This window comes from Ranitomeya variabilis, chromosome 6 (assembly GCF_051348905.1).
Source record: "Ranitomeya variabilis isolate aRanVar5 chromosome 6, aRanVar5.hap1, whole genome shotgun sequence".
Taxonomy (NCBI): Eukaryota; Metazoa; Chordata; class Amphibia; order Anura; family Dendrobatidae; genus Ranitomeya; species Ranitomeya variabilis.
The window spans coordinates 78,205,150-78,232,392 of NC_135237.1; the positions used below are offsets into that span (position 1 = coordinate 78,205,150).

The 27,243-nt window shown below is 42.9% G+C and overlaps 1 protein-coding gene across 2 annotated transcripts in view; it reads right to left on the minus strand.

Moving 5' to 3' along the window:
- The window catches only part of OXSR1 (oxidative stress responsive kinase 1), a 101,371-nt gene that overhangs the window by 26,736 nt on the left and 47,392 nt on the right, over positions 1-27,243 (minus strand). For both annotated transcript variants that reach the window (XM_077268685.1, XM_077268686.1), the window contains exons 3-7: positions 20,545-20,653; positions 11,784-11,925; positions 5,312-5,367; positions 2,699-2,808; positions 2,318-2,419 (exon numbers count right to left, since the gene is read on the minus strand). In XM_077268685.1, coding sequence (XP_077124800.1) covers positions 2,318-2,419; positions 2,699-2,808; positions 5,312-5,367; positions 11,784-11,925; positions 20,545-20,653 — 519 coding nt within the window. The remainder of the gene's footprint in view (positions 1-2,317; positions 2,420-2,698; positions 2,809-5,311; positions 5,368-11,783; positions 11,926-20,544; positions 20,654-27,243) is intronic.

Genomic DNA, 27,243 nt, shown 5'->3' on the forward strand with positions numbered 1-27,243 from the left:
ATTACCCAGAGGAGCATTGCGGCTTTAAGTCTCTTCATTTCGGCATGCTTAGCATGCCAATCTCTGCAAGGAAAAATGATATTGTTTGGATAACATGCTGTTGAGCAAATGGAATAGACAACAGATGGAAATTATTGGCAATTATCAAGACGCAGTCAATAAAGGAGTAGTTCTGTAGGTGGGGATCACATCTCAGTACCAATGCTTTCTGGCTGATGTTTTGGTCACTTTTGAATGTTGGTTGTGCTTTCACACTCGTGGTAGCATGAGACGGACTCTACAACCCACACAAGTGGCTCAGGTAGTGCAGCTCATCCAGGATGGCACATCAATGCAAGCTGTGGCAAGGTTTGCTGTGTCTGTCAGCATAGTGTCTAGAGGTAGGAGGTGCTACCAGGAGGCAGGCCAATACACCAGGAGATGTGGAGGGGGCCGTAGGAAGGCAACAACCCAGCAGCAGGATCGCTACCTCCACCTTTGTGCAAGTAGGAACAGGAGGAGCACTGCCAGAGCCCTGCAAAATGACCTCCAGCAGGCCACGAATGTGCATGTGTCTGCACAAACGGTTAGAAACCAACTCCATGAGGATGGTCTGAGTGCCTGAAGTCCACAGATGGGGGTTGTGCTCATAGCCCAACACCATGCAGGATGCTTGGCATTTGCCACAGAACACCAGGATTGGCAAATTCGCCACTGGCGCCCTGTGCTCTTCACAGATGAAAACAGGTTCACACTGAGCACACGTGACAGACGTTACAGAGTCTGGAGACGCCGTGGAGAGTGATCTGCTGCCTGCAACATCCCTCAGCATTATCGGTTTGGCAATGGGGCAGTAATGGTGTGGGGTAGCATTTCTTTGGAGGGCCGCACAGCCTCGCCAGAGGTAGCCTGACTGCCGTTAGGTACCGAGATGAGATCTTCAGACCCCTTGTGAGACCATATGCTGGTGCGGTTGGCCCTGGGTTCCTCCTAATGCAGGACAATGCCAGACCTCATGTGGCTGCAGTGTGTCAGCAGTTCCTGCAAGATGAAGGCATTGAAGCTATGGACTGGCTCGCCCGTTCCGCTGAATCCGATTGAGCACATCTGGGACATCATGTCTCGCACCATCCACCAACGTCACGTTGCACCACAGACTGTCCAGGAGTTGGCGGATACTTTAGTCCAGGTCTGGGAGATCCCTCAGGAGACCATCCGCCGCCTCATCAGGAGCATGCCCAGGCATTGTACAGTAGGGAGGTCATACAGGCACGTGGAAGCCACACACACTACTGAGCATCTTTTTCATTGTCATGAGGCATTTCCACTGAAGTTGGATCAGCCTGTAATTTGATTTTCCACTTTGATTTTGAGTATTATTCCAGATCCAGACCTCCATGGCATATTTATTTTGATTTACATTGATAATTGTTATGTTTTATTGTTCTGAACAAATTCCACTATGCAATGAATAAAAATTTGCAACTGGAATATTTCATTCAGAGATATCTAGGATGTGGTATTTTAGTGTTCCCTTTATTTTGTGAGCAGTGTATACGGTATGTCTTGCATCGATTCACACCCTAGACATGCTGGCAGATGTTTGGAAAGTATTCCAAGAGACCATGACTTTTTGAACTTCTGAAAAACAACGATTCTTTCTTATTCGTTGGAATTTACTATTGCACTTGTATCACTCTGTAAACTTGCCCAAGGATTGAACTGTTTTAGATAAACAGTGACTCTGGGACTTGCTTCGGAGCTTTATTGACCTGATTATATAGCGCGATCATATTCCGCAGCGCGTTACATACATTATCATCACAGTCCCCGATGGGGCTCACAATCTACATTCCCTATCAGTATGTGTTTGGAGTGAAGGAGGAAACCGGAAAACCAGGAGGAAACCCAAGCATCTACACTCCTTGTAGATGTTGTCCTTGGTGGGATTTGAACCCAGGACCCCAGCGCTGCAGAGCAACAGTGCTAACCGCTTTGTGCTGATCTGAATAGGTGACTCTGTGTGGTAGATCGGGCTACTCTAACATCTGCATAGAAAGATATTTTCATTTTGAATAGGAACCAAAATAACGTCGGTCAGACAAGATACAACATATGAAATTAACCTACAAAGAAAAAGGTCCTCCACCACCTAGAGTTGAAATTCTATCTGGGCATTTCTGGAAGTTATAGATTTTTATTATATTTGTGTCAAATAAATGTATTCATTTAAACTCTAATTGTTGGAGGACCTTTTTCTTTGTAGGCTATTTTTGCTATTATGGACCTCCATGTCATTGCCTAAGGGCATCATAGGTTCACAGGATACAACATATACCTTCATTGGAGGGTATTTATGATATGGAGCTGCTCCAGTAGCTAATTCAATAGCTGTAATTCCAAAACTCCAGATGTCTGCCTTAAAATCATATCCCCTCACCTAAAAAACAGAAAAGACAATGTAAAGCCACCTGTGTCTCCATCCAGAAGTACAGAAGTTATGGTGGAAGATATGGTCATGTATGAACAACTAGTGGTGCATTATCTTCTGTGGCTACAGTGAAATTTCTTTAATGAAACATCAGATAATCCTGAAAATCGAGCACCTATCACGTCCCATGGATGGTGGGTAAAGGTAACCCTAATAAAAAAAAAAAAAGTAACCACCAGCTATTACATAGACGGTAATAATAATCATAACAACAATTAGCTACTTTACCTGCTCCATAACCTCAGGGGCCATCCAACAAGGCGTGCCCACAAATGTCTTTCTGACTTTATTCCTGGTGATGTCACCTCCTGTGGCTAGAAACGCGCTGACGCCAAAATCTGCAAAATCAAAGTAGGTTATATGAGATAACGTCTGGAGCTATGGAGTTATTATATAGGATTAGGTTCACAATATATTGCACAGCTATGAAACAGATCAGTAAGTAGTAGACAAAGGTAAGAGATATAAAACTTTCCAGGAGCCTCACCTTTCCCTGAAGGGCTACATAATGAATACAGCATTGTGAGAACTGCGTCAGACTAGATATTTAGGAGTGCCAAATGTGTTAGCATTTCCAAGTGTTGGACAGACTGGTGGCAGCAGTTACACTACACTGGGCTGACTGGCGGCAGCAGTTACACTACACTGGGCTGACTGGCGGCATATCTTACGCTAGACTGGACAGACTGGCGGCAGCAGTTACACTAGACTGGGCTGACTGGCAGCAGCAGTTACACTAAACTGGACACACTGGCGGCAGCTGTTACACTAGACTGTGGACAGAGTGGCGGCAGCTTTTACACTAGACTGGACAGACTGGCAGCAGCTTTTACACTAGACTGGACAGACTGGCAGCAGCTTTTACATTAGATTGGACAGACTGGCAGCAACTTTTACACTAGACTGGACAGACTGGCGGCAGGTTTTACACTAGACTGTGGACAGACTGGCAGCAGCTTTTACACTAGACTAGAAAGACAGGCGGCAGCTGTTACACTAGACTGGACAGACTGGCAGCAGTGTTTACACCAGATTGTGGTCTGACTGGTGACAGCATTTACATCATACTGACTGGCAGCAGTATGTACACTAAACTGTGACTGACTGCAGGCAGGGTTTACACCACAGGCTCTTTAGTCACAATAAATACATAAGCTATTTAGGATCAATAGTGATCTAACAAATACCGCAGAATATATATATATATATATATATATATATATATATATATATATATATATATATATATACACATACACATATATATACATACACACACACACAAACACACACAAACACACACAAACACACACAAACACACACACACACACACACACACACACACACACACACACACACACACACGCGCGGTGCAGATACACTGGGGAGAGAGAGATTGTAACCTGTTATTCTGCTTTTTGTGTGCAGCTCAGTGCTCTGATCATATCTATGTACCTGTCATCTCCTGGGGGACTGTGTGGATGGTGCTGATAAAATTCTTAGTCCAGCTCTGCAGAATAAGTGCAGTATATCCGTATACATAATAAATGATGAGAAGTGCTTATTTAAAGACTGCACAAATAATTTCAACTTTATTATACATAATTAATGCAGAAATTCTTAAAGCCCCACTGCGGTGTTCTTTTATTTCAGTGCTGGAGTGGCGCCACTAATGTCTGCTCCCTGCCCTGCTAGTAGTAACTACCACCCGCCATTCTCTCTTCTTCCAGTATCCATCCGCCATCTCTACGTGTAAGTCTATGAGACCCTCGGTCTGGCCTCGTCCTGGCTCTCATAGTCTTACATTGAGTTGTGACATCTGGTCCGCATAGCAAACACTGGAGCGATCCGGCAGGTGACAAGTAGCCGAACAGGAAGGTAAGAACAGCAGAAGAAGGTGACCGGTAAGCATCCTACTACAGGGAGAGGACGTACATTAGTGATGCCACTTCAGCGGTGAAATAAAAGAGTGGTGCTTTAAAGAAGCCCTCCCATGAATATTTTTTTCCATCAAATGTGTGTATATATGTATGGTGTGTACTGTGAGAATAGCCTCACTGACCGCTGCTCTGTCCAGGATCCAGCGCTGTTCTGCTCCTCTTCTCAGTGACGTCACCGCTCTGCAGACTCTCCAGGTCACGCCATGCTCAGTATGACCCAGAAGTGGCTTCTACAACGTAAGTCTATGGGGCTTACATTGTAAAAGAGACTTCGGACTCATGAACAGAGCATAGAATGAGCAGGATAGTGTGAACAGCGGTGATGTCACTGAGAAGAGGAGCAGAACAGCGCTGGATCCCGGAGAAGGCAGCAATAGGCGAGTATTAGTGAACTCACATTACATAAATATATGCACACATTTAGTGAAAACAAATATTTATGGAAGGGCTTCTTTAAGGAGGATGAAAGGTGCAGAGCACATGGGAGGTATGCTCTATATGGTTATGTACTGACAAGAATATTATGTGGACTACGAAAACCCTTATAATTAGGGACGATCTGTCATTGGATTAACTGTAACTAGAGTACCTCCACTAATGGCCGCTGTGGCACTGATTCCGGAAGCCTCCCTTTTTTTCGTCCTAGCCCCTCTGTTCCAAAGTTATTCCCCTTCAACCAACTGAACTTGACTGTGTTTTTCCACCATTGCTCAACAATATGCAGGGCTTCCACCTCCACCTTTGGGACACATACTGGACAGGTGGGAATTATGGCTGCCTGTATATTCGTTATTGGATAATATTGTAATGGAGATGAGCGGAGGACACTGCGATTGATGAAGATATAGAAGATCACATAATTCCCCCGGCCATCCTGACATATACAATAATATAATGTTACCTGCTATTTGCACAGAGCCATCTTCACCCAGGAGTATGTTACCGGCTTTAACATCCCTGCAGGCAAAGACAAAATACAATATGAGAAAGGAAGGATGCGGGGTCTTGACATAAGAGGGCCATCGCAGGGACCCCACATTTCATTGACAGATGTAGAATTGCTTACAGAAACTAACGATCCTTCATTCAGAAATGTATTCATCATTCCATTGTAATAAACCGAAGTACACTCCCTTACAGAAGTTATGTCGCTTATCCATGCTATGTAAATAAAAGCTTATAACCATTGGTTGTATAAATTAATCTTTTGAAAGCTGAAACCCTCCTAAATGTGGTTTAGGTTAAGAAAATAAATTGGCATCAATGCAGAAATAGATTATGGACACAGAATGGTCAGATTTTGGCAAGACAAAAGTTTTGTCACCCACAGAAAGTAATGTGATATTCAAACAAATAATTAACTTAAAATACAAATATATGTTGCATAACATTGGTGAATGAAGTTGTGGTGCTATTAGAGTCATATTTAGTATTTTGTGTGACTTCCATGAGCTTGAAGGACTGCATCCATGCGGTTCAACAATGATTCATACAATTTATTAATTAATAAAGTCATCAGGGATAGCAAAGAATGCAGTCTTACATGCCTCCCAGAGTTCATCTAGATTCTTTGGTTTTGTCTTCCAAGCTTCCTCTTTCATCCTACCCCAAACATGCTCAATGATGTTCATGTCTGGTGACTGGGCTGGCCAGTCCTTGAGCACCTTGATCTTTTTTGCCTGGAGGAACTTTGTTGTAGAGATGGATGTATGAGATGGAGCACCATCCTGCTGCAGAATTTGACCCCTTTTATGATCTGGAATATAAGAGGTAGCTAATACTTTTTGATATTTTAGGCTATTAATATTGCCTTCCACCTTGCAAATGTTTTGCACACCCCCATACTGAATGTAACCTAAGACCATGATTTTTCCACCACCAAATTTAACTGTTTTCTGGGTGTATTTTTGATCCACGTGGGCTCCAGTAGGTCTCCTGCAGTATTTCCGGCGGCTGTGGTGTAATTCTACTTAAGATTCATCAGAGAAATCCACCTTCTGCCACTTTTCCAGCGTCCATTTGTTTAGCAGGCTCTGGGACTTTGCAAATGCCACGGTTTTTTATTTGCCTTTTGTTTAGTGCTGGCTTCTGGGCACTGATTCGACCATAAAGCCATTTCGAGACAGAATCCTACAAACTGTTCTAGTTGACACAGGGACCTGAGGTGACCAGGTCTGTTGGAGCTCTGCTGCAGTGGAAGAGGGCTTGCTTTGGATTTTCTAACCAACAAACGTTCCCCCTGAGCAGTTGTCTTGTGGGGTCTGCCGGACCTGGACTTGTCAAACACATCTCCAGTCTCTTCAAATCTTTTTTTAATTCTTTGCACTTGACGCTGAGACACATTAAAGGTGCCAGCCACCTCTGCAGTGGATCTGGTCTTCAGCCTCTTGATAATCCAAGTTTTGGTCTCAGGGTGGATTTTTGGAATGTTGTCAGAGCTCAAGTTGCAGTTCAAGTGAAGGTCTGAGGTGCTGGGTTTCTTTTTATACACACACTAATTAGCCAATCATTTACTGAGCACAGGTGAGGATGTAAAATAGGATTCGGTGCATTATATGACCAGGCGTCAAAACATTTGTCTTGCCAAAATTTGACTATTCTGTGTCCATTAACTGATCAATATTTCTGCATTGATGCCAATTTATTTTCTTAACCTAAACCATATTTCTTTCAAAAGAAAAATTTGTACAACCAATAGATAAATTTAACGTCAGGTTATAAGCTTTTATTTACATAACATGGATAAGCGACATAACTTCTGTTAAGGAGTGTAATCCCTTATCTGGGATGTACGTGCATCACTGGTCAGGCTGATGGTAATAGTTTAGAAAGGGTTATTCCCATATTTAGAAATGGATATTGTCTTTTGTTTACAGCTCCTTGCCTTGGAGACTGCCCATGACTGCTAGACAGCAGAACATGCAAAGGACTTACAAGCTCTTGAGCTTGTAAGCACTGTTTTGAAGCTGGCCATGATTGCTGGAGCGCACTTACCTGCTAATTCCAGCCAGCTTAAGCACAGTGCTTACAAGATAGACAGCAGTGGTCGGTCTCCTAGGCAACGAGCTGTACGCAAACAAAACATGTTAATATTTCAAGAACAGCTGCAAATTTTAACAGGCAGTAAATTCCCAAAGTGCTTGTTTTTACTAGCACCATTTGCAGATATTCATCTATGCAGATGAGAATAATCCTTTAAAAAGTAAAAAAAAAAATAAAATATATAAGATACTAGTAGAATTATTCGGCTTTGCACGGGTATATTTGGTTTAACCGTTTGCTGAAGAGGACAAAGCTGCGATTCCAAGAACAACAGGAATGTCCAGAGTCGGACCACCACAATCTAATATTGATAGTCTATTACTAACGTTGCTGCCTTTCCTAGAGAAAAAAAATTCTTATTTAACCTCTGGAGCTCAGAAGCACATGGAAAGGACATCCATGAACCTTAAAGTGCATATGGCCGAAGGTTTTCCTTATGACACAAGTCCTTTACGCTACACGAAATGTGAGACAAGAAGGAATGGCTCACGGTGCTGCACGTAACAGTCACGGCAAACGTCACATCACTCACGGCTGAAAAAGTATTGTAATGGCTTCAATAATGGCTGTATGTTGGAAAAATACAATCCGAGGGTTATCAAGGGCGCTACCATGGTGTAATGTCAGAGGACTCCTTACATGAGGACAATGTGGTGATTAAGTTACCAGTTATTTTAGGATTAAGAGAGAAATGCTTTTTAAGCGCCAGGACTCCGCAATGTCATCAGGACTCAGCGAGAGGATATGCTGCATTGTCAAATGGGCCGACTAATCCTCCATGTCCAGGACTGGGGACAGCAGAGTATCACTCAGTATATAAAGGGAATGGATCATCACAAAATTACCCACTGTTTAAATCACTCTCATTTTTTCTTCCTTTTTTCATTGTTTTACTTGTCTCCTTTTCACTTCTATATACGTTATGTACCAATTCTCTTCTCTTATCTCGTATAGGAATTTTTCCCTTCCTGAATATGGCGCCTTCCTTGCAAGCTTGCATCAGTTTTTTTTTTTGGGGGGGAGGGCGCCCATCATCACATAACATGTTTGATCATCTGGTCATGTGAATGTCACGTTTCAGCGTTGCCCATGACATGTTTTACTGTTGCTTGGTAATTACACTATTTACTTTAACCTGTCAGAGCATCTTTGCTATTATTTACCACACCTCCCTCCCTCCATCTCTGAACCACAGATGAAGCAGAGGCGAAACACACATCGGGGTCTGAGGTGGAGGCCGATGTGGTCACACGGCCTATTCTTATTTTATGGGGTATGGCTGATTATAATGTATCTTTATTTTTTCACTACTGATTTTATGTCTCGTGAATCATATTGCACCAAATCTCTATATATCTATGGAAGTCACAGAACAGCATTATGATTAACCTTGTGGATACAATATTGTGCTCAATGTTCCTTGTTTTCACTATTAACTTTTACATTGCATTCTTGTGTATCTCAAAATATTTATTGTGTGTGTATATATATATATATATATATATATATATATATATATATATATATATATATATTTATATATACATACACACACACACACTTGTCCAACTTTCAATTATAATGGAGTAACACTTGATATATTAAAAATATATAACTCTGGGGTCTGTCTTAAATGTTTTGGGGTGGTTTTTTTATTTTATTTTTATTATAATTTAAAAAATATATATTTCTAAGACTTTTCAACAGTCTCATTACCATCACAGGCAAGATTAGTGACTGGTAAAACCTCCACAGCCCATAATACAAGATCCACTATTCACAATAGGTGATGTCACAGCTGACCATGCTTTCACATGCTCATTACAATTCAAGAGATAGGGTCAGAGTCTGTTCATTGCTGCTAATATGCATGTTTATTTCCTAAAACAGGAGATAGGAGACTAGAATAGCCCTAGTGGACAGTGTGAGAACTGCAAGATTCCCAAAGAACTAATTGTTCTTGTAATAGATTGGGAGATGGGGGGAAAAAAAAACATTACCAAAAATGTTTAAGATACACTTAACGTGGTTGATTTCTTTAGTAGGTCAATATCTGATCAAAACTGAAGGAGAGAGGAAAGACATTAAAGAAAATCAAGTCCAATTGTATCATTGGAAAATATGTGCGAGATTTCAAAGATAATGCCACCTTTCATTTATAATAAGCTCTGGAGGCAGATTCTTAGTGAGATCTACATCCGGCCCATAGATCTTAATAGCTCATTTACATATTAAAGAAATATGTGGATTTCTCAGGAACTATTCATCGTATCGTGGAAATCAAGGTATTATTTTGTTCAGTTTACAATGACCTGCATGCCCAAGTAGACGCCTTAGGAGGGTTGATCCTTTTAAGGCTATGTGCATACGTATAATGGTCCTCTGGATTTTTCCGCAGCGGAATTGATAAATCTGCAGGGCAAAAACGCTGCGCTTTTGCTGCACATTTATTGTGGTTTTTCTGCGGATTTCACTGCGGTTTTACACCTGCGGTTTTCTATTGGAGCAGGTGTAAAGCCGCTGCGGAATCCGCAGAAAGAAGTGACATACTGCAGAATGTAAACCGCTGCGTTTCCACGCGTTTTTTTCTGCAGCATGGGCACAGCGTTTTCTGTTTCCCATAGGTTTACATTGTAATGTAAACTCATGGGAAACTGCTGTGGACCCGCAGCTGCGGAAACGCTGCGGATCCACAGCAAAATCCGCAGCGTGTGCACATAGCCTTAAGGATGATTTTCTGAAACGCACCTAAATTTATTTATACATCTTTCCAAGAGTTGTCGTTACACTTTTAATATGAAGAAATAAAAATCACGATTATAACTGCAGGATGGTTGTTGCTGGATATATTGTAATAAGGACAAAAATGCCCTTCCATTTAAAAGGAGGAAAAAAAACTTTTCTATGAAAAGATGAAAGGCTTTCTGTGCTCACACACTGTGCACTGATGGGGTAATTACTCAGGTTTCTGAAGAAACTCTCTCACACCCATCCTGCACTTCACAATGAAGCCACAGCTCAGGTGTGTCCCGTACAATACACTTGTCTGCGCTGTAACTGGTGATGAATGTGGACTCAGTACAGGTTACACCGGATCCACAGCTCATGTTACTAGTGAGAGTTAGTGTCCTGTTTCTTTTCTTTTTTTGTTGCTGTTGTCTAAATATTTTGATTGACTTTTTTCCAAAAAAATCAAAGCAAACTGATAACTGAAACAAGAACGAGCAACAAAAAAAAAAAAAAAACAAATTCTAAGAAGGGAGCTGGACATATGTGTGGAATGGAAAGTGTAAATGGTTTGCACTGAGAACTGAGGTTATCCCCTATCCATTAAATAGGGGATCATTTCTCAATCACTGGAACGGACAACAAACCTGAGAAGGCGAGTCTGAGGAGCCCTGTCTGATCGGAGGTCAAGATCAATGGGAGCGCTGAAGACAGCAGAGCGCTGCACGTGGTCATCTCCGGCGGTCCCATTGAGAATGAATGGAGCGGAAGTGCGATGCTTGATCTTTGCTCCATTATGAAGAGGGTTGTGTAAGTGATGACCATCTCTGTACAGCGCTGCAGAAAATGCTGGCGCCATATGAATAAATATGTGCCCACATACCTTCAATAGCTGTGGCTTGAATGCTCATCTGGCCCACAGCTATTATTCTAGCCTCCCCCATACGCACGCAACTTCAATGAGCAATAATGAAAAAAAAAGGGTAAAGTAAAGTCTTGACGATCTCTTACACTAAAATTGAGTTTTAAAAACGAGAGACTCGTTACTGCAACTCAACGATCTGTGAGATATGAGGTCAGGGCTCAGCAACTGTATTTAAAGGGAATCTGTCACCAGGGATTTGCTACACCATCTGAGAGCAGGGTGATGTAGGCAAAGAGAAGATGAATCCAACGATGTATCACTTAGATTACTGGGTGCAGCCGTTCTGACACAATCAGAGCTTTTAGATTTAGAATGGAGCAGAGCTGAGAAAGCTAACCCTGCCCACACCAGGCTCTTTATGTGCAAAGTCCATAGACAGTGAGCTGCTTATCACAGAAGGTTGGGGCGTTGCCGGACTAGTGTTAATGTTAATCTCTTAGTGATAAATCGTTCACAGTTAGTAAACAACAGCACACAATTTGACAAGTGATACATCCCGAAATTGTGTCTCAGCCTCTATCTCCTGTTTTCTTTCGATTACTGAGCAAAAATTTACTGACTGATTCCCTTTTAAGTCCGGCTGTCCTTTTTCTCATGAGGCTTCTTTACCATGATACTCCTTTACACCTCCAATTAGATGTGGCCTAAAAACAATACATACACAGTGCAAGGTACCGACCTATGGATCTGACCATTTTTATGCAGGTATTCAAGTCCTTCAAGAACTTCTTTGAGCATGGTGGCAATGCTTGGCTCATCCAATACACCATTTTTGTGTTCTCCTTTGGCTATTATGTGTTTGATGATGTCCAAGACGGATCCTGTGAATAAGAAAATTCAGCTGATTGTCAAAAAAAGTCAAAAAAAATAATTATAGATACAGAATAGTTTATATAATTCAGATACTTGATGTTCAGGACACCTGAGTTATCACTCAGCGCCATTACTGATCCAGGGGCAAAACCACCTTCAGAAATTCATTACCAATGCTGTGCATTCTCGACTTACAGTGACTTGCGAAAGTATCCAGCCCCCTGGAACTTTTCAACCTTTTCCCACATATCATGCTTCAAACATAAATATACCAAATGTAAATTTTTGGTGAAGAATCAACAACAAGTGGAACACAATTGTGAAATTGAACGAAATGTATTGCTTTTTTTCCATTTTTGTGGAAAATCAAAAACTGAAAAGTGGGGCGTGCAATATTGTTCGGCCCCTTTACTTACAGTGCAGCAAACCCACTCCAGAAGTTCATTGTGGATCTCTGAATGATCCAATGTTGTCCTAAATGCCTAATGATGATAAATAGACTTAATTACACACAGGTGGATTCTAAGTACAAATGCACCTGCTCTGTGATAGTCTCAGGCTATGTGCACACTTTGCGGGGTCCTCTGCGGGTTCTCCCGCAGCGGATTTGATAAATCTGCAGGGCAAAACCGCGACGTCATCTCAGGCCCTGCTCGCACAGCAACCCTGCGACCGGACGGCCGCGTGCAGCGCTGAGAGGTGAGTATATCATTTTTTATTTTAATTCTTTTTTTTTTTACACAAATATGGTTCCCAGGGCCTGGAGGAGAGTCTCCTCTCCTCCACCCCGGGTACCATCTGCACATTATCCGCTTACTTCCCGCATCGTGGGCACAGCCCCATGCGGGAAGTTAGCGGATCAATGCTTTCCTATGTGTGCAGAATCGCAGCGATTCTGCACAAAGAAGTGACATGCTGCGGAATGTAAACCGCTGCGTTTCTGCGCGGTTTTTCCCGCAGCATGTGCACAGCGGATTGCGGTTTCCATAGGGTTTACATGTAAATGTAGACGCAATGGAAACTGCTGCGGACCCGCAGCTGCAGAAACGCTGTGGATCCGCGGTAAAACCCGCAAAGTGTGAACATGGCCTCAGGGTTCTGTTTGAAGCACAGAGAGCATCATGAAGACCAAGGAACACAACAGGCAGGTCCGTGGTACTGTGGTGGAGAAGTTTAAAGGTGGATTGGGATACAAAATAATTTATAAAAATTTAAACATCCCAAGGAGCACTGTGCAAGCGATCATATTGAAATGGAAGGAACATGATACCACTGCAAATCTACCCAGACCCGGCCGTCCCTCTAAACTTTCATCTCAAACAAGGAGAAGACTGATCAGAGATGCAGCCAAGAGGCCCATGATCACTCTGGATGAACTGCAGAGATCTACAGCTGAGGTGGGTCAGTCTGTCCATAGGACAACAATCAGCCGTACACTGCACAAATCTGGCCTTTATGGAAGAGTGGCAAGAAGAAAGCTATTTCTCAAAGATATCCATAAAAAGTGCTGTTTAAAGTTTGCAACAAGCCACCTAGGAGACACACCAAACATGTGGAAGAAGGTGCTCTGGTTAGATGAAAATGTCAAACGATATGTTTGGCGTAAAGGCAAGACAGCTCATCACCCTGAACACACCATCCCCACTGTCAAACATGGTGGTGGCAGCATCATGGTTTGGGCCTGCTTTTCTTCAGCAGGGAAGATGGTTAAAATTGATGGGTAGATGGATGGAGCCAAATACAGGACCATTCTTGAAGAAAACCTGTTGGAGTCTGCAAAAGACCTGAGACTGGGACGGAGATTTGTCTTCCAACAAGACAATGATCCCAAACATAAAGCAAAATCTACAATGGAATGGGTCACAAATATACGTATCCAGGTGTTAGAATGGCCAAGTCAAAGTCCAGACCTCAATCCAAATCGAGAATCTGTGGAAAGAGCTGAAAACTGCTGTTCACAAACGATCTCCATCAAACCTCACTGAGCTCGAGCTGTTTGCCAAGGAAGAATGGGCAAGAATTTCAGTCTCTCGATGTACAAAACTGATAGAGACATACCTCAAGCGACTTGCAGCTGTAATCGCAGCAAAAGGTGGAGCAGCAAAGTATTAAGTTAAAGGTGCCGAATAATATTGCATGCCCCACTTTTCAGTTTTTGAATTTCCACAAAAATTTTAAATAACCAATAAATTTCGCTCAACTTCACAATTGTGTTCCACTTGTTGTTGATTCTTCACCAAAAAATTACATTTGGTATCTTTATGTTTGAAGCATGATATGTGGGAAAAGGTGGAAAAGTTCCAGGGAGCTGAATACTTTCGCAAAGGCACTATACAGTGGGGCAAAAAAGTATTTAGTCATTCAGCAATAGTGCAAGTTCCACCACTTAAAAAGATGAGAGGCGTCTGTAATTTACATCATAGGTAGACCTCAACTATGGGAGACAAACTGAGAAATAAAAATCCAGAAAATCACATTGTCTGTTTTTTTATCATTTTATTTGCATATTATGGTGGAAAATAAGTATTTGGTCAGAAACAAAATTTAATCTCAATACTTTGTAATATATCCTTTGTTGGCAATGACAGAGGTCAAACGTTTTCTGTAAGTCTTCACAAGGTTGCCATACACTGTTGTTGGTATGTTGGCCCATTCCTCCATGCAGATCTCCTCTAGAGCAGTGATGTTTTTGGCTTTTCGCTTGGCAACACGGACTTTCAACTCCCTCCAAAGGTTTTCTATAGGGTTGAGATCTGTAGACTGGCTAGGGCACTCCAGGACCTTGAAATGCTTCTTACGAAGCCACTCCTTCGTTGCCCTGGCGGTGTGTTTTGGATCATTGTCATGTTGAAAGACCCAGCCACGTTTCATCTTCAATGCCCTTGCTGATGGAAGGAGGTTTGCACTCAAAATCTCACGATACATGGCCCCATTCATTCTTTCATGTACCCGGATCAGTCGTCCTGGCCCCTTTGCAGAGAACCAGCCCCAAAGCATGATGTTTCCACCACCATGCTTTACAGTAGGTATGGTGTTTGATGGATGCAACTCAATATTCTTTTTCCTCCAAACACGACAAGTTGTGTTTCTACCAAACAGTTCCAGTTTGGTTTCATCAGACCATTAGGACATTCTCCCAAAACTCCTCTGGATCATCCAAATGCTCTCTAGCAAACTTCAGATGGGCCCGGACATGTACTGGCTTAAGCAGTGGGACACGTCTGGCACTGCAGGATCTGAGTCCATGGTGGCGTAGTGTGTTACTTATGGTAGGTCTTGTTACATTGGTCCCAGCTCTCTGCAGTTCATTCACTAGGTCCCCCCGCGTGGTTCTGGGATTTTTGCTCACCGTTCTTGTGATCATTCTGACCCCACGGGGTGGGATTTTGCGTGGAGCCCCAGATCGAGGGAGATTCAGTGGTCTTGAATGTCTTCCATTTTCTAATTATTGCTCCCACTGTTGATTTCTTCACTCCAAGCTGGTTGGCTATTGCAGATTCAGTCTCCCCAGCCTGGTGCAGGGCTACAATTTTGTTTCTGGTGTCCTTTGACAGCTCTTTGGTCTTCACCATAGTGGAGTTTTGAGTCAGACTGTTTGAGGGTGTGCACAGGTGTCTTTTTATACTGATAACAAGTTTAAACAGGTGCCATTACTACAGGTAATGAGTGGAGGAAAGAGGAGACTCTTAAAGAAGAAGTTACAGGTCTGTGAGAGCCAGAAATCTTGATTGTTTGTTTCTGACCAAATACTTATTTTCCACCATAATATGCAAATAAAATGATAAAAAAACAGACAGTTTGATTTTCTGGATTTTTATTTCTCAGTTTGTCTCCCATAGTTGAGGTCTACCTATGATGTAAATTACAGACGCCTCTCAACTTTTTAAGTGGTGGAACTTGCACTATTGCTGAATGACTAAATACTTTTTTGCCCCACTGTATATATCCAGAACCGACGCAATTCTCCAACCAGTGTCCACAGGAAAAACTTAGGCTGAAGGGTCTCATCACTTGTACAAGCCACATGCTGCCTATTGAAAGTCTCTCATACTTGGGACATAGGCTTTTAATTTGTGCCAGGTTGTTAGCAGCGATGGAAGGGAGTATTAACATGTGCCAGTATTGTAGTATTGTGGTCCCAGAAAAATGGCGCGAAAGTGGCGTATGTGAATACAGCCTAATGTTTTCACATTTATGAAGGTGACTAGGACTCCCTCTGACTGTAATGAGTCTTACATTCCTGAAATATTAGACATATCCTGAAGGGATAATAAATCCCTCAATCACACGTGCTCTAATTACTGTATATCCAGTATTCACTAATTACACAATAGTTTCCCTACTTCTGGACAACTGATCAGTCGTCACCTGTAATTACAGCCGAGACACAGATTTTTTATTTTTTTTAAGTTACGTGGTGAATGTCATTGTATGATTAAAGGGGTTGTCAGACTCCCCACCAAAACGAGAAAAGGCATGAAATAAAATTAGAAAAAAAATATACTGCCCAGCTGTATCTGCGTCATTGCAGCGCAGGTCGCTCCAGTAATCTCTGCAGGTATAGTAGAGAGGATATCTGAGGACTGTGATTGGCTGCAGTGGTCAGATTACAAAAATTTGATAACATCCCATTACCTCCTGTCACGGCGGAGACCACCAGAGAAACCTAGACTGGGGTATCAGGGGTGAAAGTGACTATTTTAGCACTTGTCCGGCCTTTTGAAAATATTTTGGAAAAAAAAAACCTTTAATATTGGCATGTTCACTAATATATAAGATAGGAAAAGTGACCAAACATTTCCACTATAGGATTGTTTGTGGAGCCGGACTTATATGAGGTAACAGGAGAGCAGAAGTAACATGTGCCTGATACACCGTACTCCAGACTACAGCTAATGTTCATTCACGCCTGCAGGTCTCACCATGCTTTCCTCTTACACTTTTGTCCTCCTAGTTTCTGCTCTGGGCTTAAGAGTATATTAACTAGGAAGATTCCAGATTACCTTACGAGACTGGACACTTGTCTACCATACTGCAAATTAACGCTTTAAAAAAAAATGTTTTTTTGTGAGACTGGTTTCCACCAGCATCACATGATTTGGACCATTTTGGTCAAAATTACCTTCTGGAAGCCCTCCCCTGAAGCCAAGTATTCGGGGAGGTCTCATGGGAACACAGGCCCTACAGTTTATTTTTTCATTTCTTACTTTAATATCACTTTGGTTTTATATTTGGATGGTTTCTGATATGAATTTTTAGGGTTAAATGAGTAATGTGTAAAGCTGTGGTAAAACGAGCTGGTTATTTCTGGTTTTTGTTGGCGCTCTTTTTATGCCTTTTCATTGGTCAGCTGTAAAAAAACGTGAAGAATCTGGTCTATAAATAGGCAGTTTTACCTCAGTTTTCCTCAGATCGTTCATGAAGAGAGAAGATCCCGCCCGCCCTCCCTAGTTTGTTGTGTTCCTTTCCTTGTCGTGGTTGCTTATTTGAGGGTAAAATCGCCCAACCATTGGGTGGATTGTTTCAGTTATTTATTGGTGTTATTTAATTAATTTATGAAACTCTTGGTATTAATTTATTTATTAAGATATTTATTGGTAATATTCAATTAATTTATTTCACGTCACCCTAAATAAACACCACAGCCATTGATTTCCAATTTGAGATTTTGTGTCTTTATTTTAATTAAGAATGGGTTTTGTGTTACCATGTCCCATCCACCACTAACATTTGTAATCTTGGTTCCCGGTTAATTTTTTTCTTCTTTCTCCAGCTCAGATTAAAGGCTCATTCACACATCCAATTTTTCCCCATAGGAGAAAACTGGACCAATTAATGTAAAATGGCGACTTTACTAAGGTATTTTGGCAGCAAAGGTGGGGAACCAGGGGATAATAAAGGCACTATTGTCCAGCACAGCTAAGGCCCTATTGAACACTATTTTTACCTCATATTGAAAAAACGGGGTGACAGGTTCCCTTTAAACAGACAAAACAGATAAAACTTGACCTAACACAACTGGTTCAAAAAGTAAAAAAAAGTAAGCTGTAAATAGGCAGAGTTGAGCTCAGCGCTTTACACCCAGGCATGTTCTACAATGCCCAAACCAAACAGAATAAACAAATATTAACAGGAGCACAAGTATCATTAGTCAGGGATGGGTGGGCAAATGACGGCCATATGCAGCCTATAGAGCCGCAGAGGTGGAATAAGGATACACAGGGGAGGGGACGTCCTTCACTAAATCAATGTAGAAAACAAATGAAAGACACGTAAAGATTAATCATTACATAAATCATTACAATCGGAATGACCACTTATATGAATTATTCCCTAAATGGAGAAAAAGATCGAGCTCTGTTCACATTAACATCCCTGTTTCTGATCCGAACAGATCCATTTTCAAAAGGATCCAATTGACTCATTAGTTTGTGATGGCACAGATAGTACTGCAGGATACACCCTTCTTAGCACAAGCACTGGAATCCAGCGTCAAATTGTACATAGAAAAAAAAACGTATCTATGTTTTAGAGTGATCAATTTCTGAAATTTTCCATTGTTCGGCTCATAAGTATCAGCCTACGAAAGGATAACTGAGAATACCCTAATGCAGCACTGGCCACTGTGGCTAATTACATTCCCAGTACTGCTGGAGCATATATAGGCCCCAATTCATCAAGACTGGCATAAACACTGCCAGTGTGGTGGAGTAAGGTGCGCCAAATTCATTAACAGGTGTCTACTTCGCAATGAATTTGGAGCCTATTTTCAGATACCGTACGCTGCATTTAGGACAGTTCTTTGGAACATGTTAAAATGAATTTGTCAGCCCTCTCCAGGCCAAAGCTGTAAGAGCTGGCCAAAACTGGCGCAAAAACATCAATAGGCAATTTTTGTTTGTGCAATTATGAGTTGTACAAAAAGTTTACCATATTTCAAGCACTTTTATGCCAGAAAACTGGTAAAAACTACTTAAAGTGAACCTGTCACCAGGTTTGGCCGATAAGAGATACGGCCATCTCCTTTTAGGGCTGATATACAGCATTCTATAAAGCTGTATATCTGCCCCCAGCCGGACCTGTAAGAGAAGAAAAATAACTTTTATTATACTCACCTGCGGGGCGGTCCGGTCTGAGGGGTGTCGCTGGTCTTGGTCTGGCTCCTCCCTTCTTCTTACGATCCCCGTCCTCCTGCTTGCTTTGTGTGGATGACGAGACCCTTTGTCATCCACACAGTCTCCTCGGCACCGCGGCTCCTGCGCAGGCGCACTTCTCTGCCCTGTCGAGGGCAGAGTAAAGTACTGCAGTGTGCATGCGTTGGAGCTCTTTGACCTTTCCCGGCGCCTGTGCAATGCAGTACTTTGCTCTGCCCTCAACAGGGCTGAGAAGTGCACCTGTGCCGGAGTCGCGGTGCCGAGGAGACGCGTCATCCACACGAAGCAAGCAGGAGGACGGCACCGCAAGAAGAAGGGAGGCGCCGGACCAAGAAGAGCGACACCCACCGGACCGGACCGCCCCGCAGGTGAGTAAAATAAAAGTTATTTTTCTTCTCTTACAGGTCTGGTTGGGTGCAGATATACAGCTTTCTAGAATGCTGTATATCAGCCCTGAAAGGTGGTGGCCGTATCTCTTATCGGCCAAACCTGGAGATGTGACAGGTTCCCTTTAATGAATTGGGCCATTACTTCAACCTGCAGTCAACGGTTTCAGGCTTGTTAGCCTTGCATAACCTGGAAGCTACGAACCTACAGGATAAACGTACTGGAGGTTCGCTGACCACAGGCACCAATACTGCACACCTTAAAGGGAACCTGTCACCAGGTCAAAAGGACCAATTTTTGCTCTTATTTTATTTCCACTGCTCCCTTGAGTCTTCCTTTTGTTTTTCTTGGTTTGTCTGTTTGTTTATTTTTAAATCCATCATATGATTCCAGAGGTACGGGTCTTTTTAGTCAGTGCTAATCCCTGTGGTCTTAACCAGAGGGGCGTGCCTCGCGGGATTCCCCATGGGCGTGCCTCGCGGGATTCCCCATGGGCGTGCCTCGCGGGATTCCCCATGGGCGTGCCTCTAGGCTACTCTATTATTGCCCTCTGAGAAACACCCCCTTTGAAAAGACTATAAAAACTAGAACCAAATAAAAAGGCCCTCATCTCTAGAACTGAACAGTAGATTTAAAAAATTGAAAAGGAAAAAAAGAAAAAGAAAAGAATGGAATGCTCAGGGGAGCAACAGGAATAAAATAAGAGCAAAAACTGTTCACTTTCAACCTGCTAACAGGTCCTCTCTAAGGGTCCGTCAGTGTGTACATGTACAAAAATCAGACAAACTAACAACTCAAACAAGAAGTTGGTGGCGCTGCGTGTAACAGCTCAATAAGCGCTCAACATCAGTGGAGCAGACCGTGCTAGGAAAGGTGTTACACTGGGGGGCAAGTATGTGTTTATTATTCAAAAAAGGGGCTGCCCAGCAGTGGATATTCCCTTTAAATTGAATTATAAAGGTATCATGTGGCATCTGGACAGAGAGAAGAGTTTGGCTGCTAAATTCAGGATAGATTGTAGAAGGGAGAGATCAGCAAGCGGAAATAGGACACGTGTCTTCAAGTGTCGTTGTTTGCATCACTCACCTCCACTCAGCAACTTCATTACCAGCCACAGCTCATCCTTCACCACAAACGAGGTATAATAAGACACGATGTTGGGGTGGTGGCACTGACTCATTGCCTGGATTTCTTTCTGAAAAGTAAAAAAATAAATAAAGATGAAATACTGCCTTAAAATAATGTCATGAAAAACAGAAATAAAAATTATTCCATTGCAATAGAACAGAAAAAGGTTGGCTTCACTGAAGACCTGTGATCCCTCTGAATAAGCAAACTGCTAAGATCCAATTTGTATGACAGAGAACAAATGAGATTACAGATACTGATCAGTAGGAGATAGCGGTCGCTATTTCAATACTGTCATTTCCATGTGTTATAGTGGGCAGAATATTATAGCACCCCTCCAGTGGTTCTTTTTTTGGAGTGGTGATACTAATCCAAGTTCCCAGCCCCAAATTTTATACTTACCAACCAACGGCTTCATCTTTTATCAGCGACGCTAAGGTCGACTTCTGCAGGTGGTGACCTGCCGAATTGCTCCAGTTTTTGCCGAGAGCCAGAACAAGGCCTGTACGACGTACACAGATCTTGTGACCGTTACCTCAGCCTTTTGGTCAGTCAGAAGTTGGCGCGGAGTCGGAGCGGCACTGGGAAGAGCTAAAGATGGCAGCTGGTGTGTATAATACTAAGCCCAGGGAACGTACGTCAGTGACACCACTCCAGCGATAACACTCTTCGTGAGTCGTGACCTCCATCCCACCCCTACCCGGGAGAGATTCCCTGGCAGGAAATCAGGATATCTCAGGGAGAACCGATATGACGGACAGTCTGAATTAACACATGCCCAATCATCATCCACCTGTAATCATACGATATTGGCAGGTTCAGCAACATTAGTATAACATCTATGGGGGCCTAGATTTCATGTCTGGCAGGGGGTAAGGTCAGATGGCCCCTTCTAATGAAAATTAACATTAGGATGAAAGCTACAGCAATCAGGAATGACAGAGTTAGGACCATGGTTTAGCGTTCCACTAAAGGTCTCATGCCTAGCAAACATCCATGGAGAGAGACTCCTGAGGCTGAAGATGGCCTTTTACTGTGTCAAAATATTATTTATTAGTTGATACTACAGCCATAAAGCAATAGAGGCATGCTCCTCAATAACGCCGCTGGTTTTTAAGTTCTACCACATGTAAAGTAGATTTCCAGTTATACAGAGAAGGTGAAAAGGAGAATCTTTTTCCCACGCAGCAGAAGTCATGATAAATAATGGTCATGGAAAGAACGATAGCATATGATAAATGTACACCGCTGTAAAATTCATCAATATCTAATCTGAATAGTGACTATTTCAGAGGATTTACTTTTCTCTTCAAGAGGAAGATCTGGTTTTATGTTGCCCGATCTGACAGGGTGCGATCTCGTCTCCTGCTCTAAGATCAGCTGGCGGACAGTAGATAGTCTACATCGATACTGTCCCCGAGGAGCTGCCTTCAAGAAGATACGGTATCTTTCAAAGATACAGAAAATGTTAGATTGTGAAGATATATGGAGTCAAGTTCATAGTGAATGTGCAGAAAGGGCACGAGCTCCCTAATATAGTGTGATCACTGAACTCAAACGTTCCACATAGAGCGAAGAGAAGCCCTGATATGTTCCATAGTACTAGCTTCCTATACGGACTCTTTCAGAATATAGAGAGACGCGCCACTAAAAAACATTCTATAATAAAGGGGAGGTATATTAGAACCTCAAAAGAACAGAGACCTAAACTGAACTCAATACAGAGACCATGGTTTTGATTTAGTGCGCCATAAAGGATTTTCCACTTTGGTCCCCAAAAGCTTTTCTACTTGTCACCTTCCCGGGTCCAGCGCCCACATTCCACCGAAGGTCCAATCTTTTTGTATTGACTGCAACAGAACCGTCAATCAACCGCACATATCACGGCTGCAGCCAATCACTGAGATCAGCAGCTTGTGCTGTCTATGTCAGAGAACCCAGTGATTGGCTGTAGGGCTGATCACAAGACATTACCGCTGCTGCCAAACACAGAGACTGACACAGAAGCAGAGTGCGGGTGCTGGATCCCCAGAGGATGAATAACTGCTCCGTTATTTTTCCAAGCATAAACTCTTTTGTTAAAGAGGAAAATCCCCTTAATCTCATAACTGAATGTGTGGATGGCTTGAAGTATAGCAATGGTTGGCGGACTAATAGGGCATTAAGGTACCTTCACACGAAGCGACGCTGCAGCGATAGCGACAACGATGCCGATCGCTGCAGCGTCGCTGTTTGATCGCTGGAGAGCTGTCACACAGACCGCTCTCCAGCGACCAACGATGCCGAGGTCCCCGGGTAACCAGGGTAAACATCGGGTTGCTAAGCGCAGGGCCGCGCTTAGTAACCCGATGTTTACCCTGGTTACCAGCGTAAAAGTAAAAAAAACAAACAGTACAGTGCCTACAAGTAGTATTCAACCCCCTGCAGATTTAGCAGGTTTACACATTTGGAATTAACTTGGCATTGTGACATTTGGACTGTAGATCAGCCTGGAAGTGTGAAATGCACTGCAGCAAAAAAGAATGTTATTTCTTTGTTTATTTTTTTTTTTAAATTGTGAAAAGTTGTTTCAGAGGGTCATTTATTATTCAACCCCTCAACCCACCAGAATTCTGTTTGGTTCCCCTAAAGTATTAAGAAGTAGTTCAGGCACAAAGAACAATGAGCTTCACATGTTTGGATTAATTATCTCTTTTTCCAGCCATTTCTGACTATTTAAGACCCTCCCCAAACTTGTGAACAGCACTCATACATGGTCAACATGGGAAAGACAAAGGAGCATTCCAAGGCCATCAGAGACAAGATCGTGGAGGGTCACAAGGCTGGCAAGGGGTACAAAACCCTTTCCAAGGAGTTGGGCCTACCTGTCTCCACTGTTGGGAGCATCATCCGGAAGTGGAAGGCTTATGGAACTACTGTTAGCCTTCCACGGCCTGGACAGCCTTTGAAAGTTTCCTCCCGTGCCGAGGCCAGGCTTGTCCGAAGAGTCAAGGCTAACCCAAGGACAACAAGGAAGGAGCTCCGGGAAGATCTCATGGCAGTGGGGACATTGGTTTCAGTCAATACCATAAGTAACGTACTCCACCGCAATGGTCTCCGTTCCAGACAAGCCCGTAAGGTACCTTTACTTTCAAAGCGTCATGTCAAGGCTCGTCTGCAGTTTGCTCATGATCACTTGGAGGACTCTGAGATTGACTGGTTCAAGGTCCTCTGGTCTGATGAGACCAAGATCGAGATCTTTGGTGCCAACCACAAACATGACGTTTGGAGACTGGATGGCACTGCATACGACCCCAAGAATACCATCCCTACAGTCAAGCATGGTGGTGGCAGCATCATGCTGTGGGGCTGTTTCTCAGCCAAGGGGCCTGGCCATCTGGTCCGCATCCATGGGAAGATGGATAGCACGGCCTACCTGGAGATTTTGGCCAAGAACCTCCGCTCCTCCATCAAGGATCTTAAGATGGCTCGTCATTTCATCTTCCAACAAGACAACGACCCAAAGCACACAGCCAAGAAAACCAAGGCCTGGTTCAAGAGGCAAAAAATCAAGGTGTTGCAGTGGCCTAGTAAGTCTCCTGACCTTAACCCAATTGAAAACTTGTGGAAGGAGCTCAAGATTAAAGTCCACATGAGACACCCAAAGAACCTAGATAACTTGGAGAAGATCTGCATGGAGGAGTGGGCCAAGATAACTCCAGAGACCTGTGCCGGCCTGATCAGGTCTTATAAAAGACGACTATTAGCTGTAATTGCAAACAAAGGTTATTCCACAAAATATTAAACCTAGGGGTTGAATAATAATTGACCCACACTTTTATGTTTAAAATTTATAAAAATTTAACTGAGCAACAAAACTTTTTGGTTTGTAAGATTTATGCATCTGTTAATAAATCCTGCTCTTGTTTGAAGTTTGAAGGCTCTAACTTATTTGCATCTTATTAAACCTGCTAAATCTGCAGGGGGTTGAATACTACTTGTAGGCACTGTACATGCTCACCTGCGCGTCCCCCAGCGTCTGCTTCCTGACACTGACTGAGCTCCGGCCCTAACAGCACAGCGGTGACGTCACCGCTGTGCTTTCACTTTCACTTTAGGGCCGGAGCTCAGTCAGTGTCAGGAAGCAGACGCTGGGGGACGCGCAGGTGAGCATGTACTGTTTTTTTTTTTTACTTTTACGCTGGTAACCAGGGTAAACATCGGGTTACTAAGCGCGGCCCTGCGCTTGGTAACCCGATGTTTACCCTGGTTACCAGTGTAAAACATCGCTGGTATCGTTGCTTTTGCTTTCAAACACAACGATACACAGCGATCGGACGACCAAATAAAGTTCTGGACTTTATTCAGCGACCAGCGACATCACAGCAGGATCCTGATCGCTGCTGAGTGTCAAACGAAACGATATCGCTAGTGAGGACGCTGCAACGTCACGGATCGCTAGCGATGTCGTTTCGTGTGAAGGTACTCTTAGGCTAAAATGCAAATGGCGATGTGTAAAGCCCCACGAAGATCTGATCTTTGGCTGATACCAATAAAGAGGCTGCACAGTACCACATCAAGGTGACAGGCTTCAGGGAGATTATTTCCAACAAATATCTACTGCTGATCATCTTGGACTTCTCCGGACTGCTGGGTTATTCCACAGCTATACAGCTTATCCAGGTGAGAGCCAACAAGTTACCCTATTCCAATGCTTTTCCCACCATTACTGCCAAGAATATTTTGTGGACATTTGTGCAATCAAAAGAAAGGGCCTTTGTTATGAAAACATTTAAAGGGAATCTGTCACCACATTTGACCTATCTAAACTAATAATATGGGCATACAGGTTATAGACTGCTGAGGAGAATGATCCCTGTGTGCCTCATATCAGATGCCTGACTTATAAATCATCTTTTATCCCTTTATGTAAAGGACCTCTTCCAGCCTCTGGGATGGACATTGCCCAGAAGATAACTCTGCCTCCAGAGATATTTTACATGAAGGGGAGTTACCAGTGTGATATGTAATGGCCGCTCTCTGCTCTCCTGATCTCACTGCAGAGCTGTGTGTGATTGTACCTGACACATCTGCAGGTTCCTCTCAGCTTCCATCTCACAGGCAGACAGGATTACAATACAGCAGAGCTGTGAGAGCTGCAGAAAATGTGTTTGTTAGAAGACAAAGTTCATTTCTCTTGTTCTGTGTTAGTTAATTGTCTCACACACTCGTTTAATTTATAATAAGCTCTGAGGCAGAGTTATCTTCCAGGCAGCGTCCTCCCCATAGACTGGAAGAGGTCATTTACATATAATAAAAACGTGAATTTCTCTGGAATAAGACATCAGTTCACAGATATCAAGGTATCATTGTATTCAGCTTCCGATGTCTTACATGCCCATATAGACAGGGCTGATCCTTTTGACTGATTCACCAAGACAAGACACCAAGATGAGGGTTGTGCTCCTATCATTGACTTCTCAATCTAGCCTGTAAAGGCCCCCATCTACAATGGATTAACACTGTCCAATAATGGTGGGTTCAGCTGACAACCTAAAGTATATTGCGACCTTCCAACTCTTCCCATCAGATATCAGGCGCGAGAAGGATCCAGCATGTCTGATTTTGGACTGCAGATCCTTTTGTTCTCAGTAAGATAAACCACCACAGGAGGCATTTTGCAGAGAACACAGGGTGCTAGGCGTTTATGGAATGGGGAGAGATAGCTATTAGTGATGAGCGAATATACTCGTTACTCGAGATTTCTCGAGCACGCTCGGGGTCCTCTGAGTATTTTTTTAGTGCTTGGAGATTTAGTTTTTGTTGCCTCAGCTGAATGATTTACATCTGTTAGCCATCATAAGTACATGTGGGGATTCCCTAGCAACCAGGCAACCCCCACATGTACTTATGCTGGCTAAGAGATGTAAATCATTCAGCTGTGGCAAGAAAAACTAAATCTCCGAGCACTAAAATATACTCGGAGGACCCCGAGCATGCTCGAGAAATCCCGAGTAACGAGTATATTTGCTCATCACTAATAGCTATCAGTCAAATCATCTCTGTTGTGTCTACATTCCACAGAATGTTTTGAAAAGGCTTGTGGTGGACATATCAGTCCAATATGTCCAGGAACTGTCCTGATTCTCACGCTACATAACTCGACATCCAGTTTGTTTGTTTTCAGAGTGGGTAGTTGTTTCAGCACTATAGGTGCTGGAATATCCTTCCTCACACTTCTTAGGATGCATTGCTTCTGCCATTGTCCAATGGCTTGCATGCCTCGAACTTAAATGCCACCTGCCTTTATGTAGCTTAGCAGTATTTTGCAAAAATATACAGCTCAACAGACAGGAGAGAAGAAAATGGCCCATAATCCATATCACTTGACAACAGGAAATGAACAGCGAGACAAATGGGAGATTCTGGAAAGTTTTTTTGGAGGACGTAACACAACATAATTGGTTAATAAAGTAATTTGTAGATTGCCTATTTCGCACAGTATCTGCCAAATGAGACCAAGTTGTGGGAAAGTAGAGGGATCATTTTATAATTTGGTCTTGCAGCACGACAACCACTATTGGGCGGCATTCATGAGAATCCATACACTAATCATGTACAGGTAGGAAAATGATACCATATAGTGTGAAGAATCAGGAAAGGCTAGGAAAGCTCCTG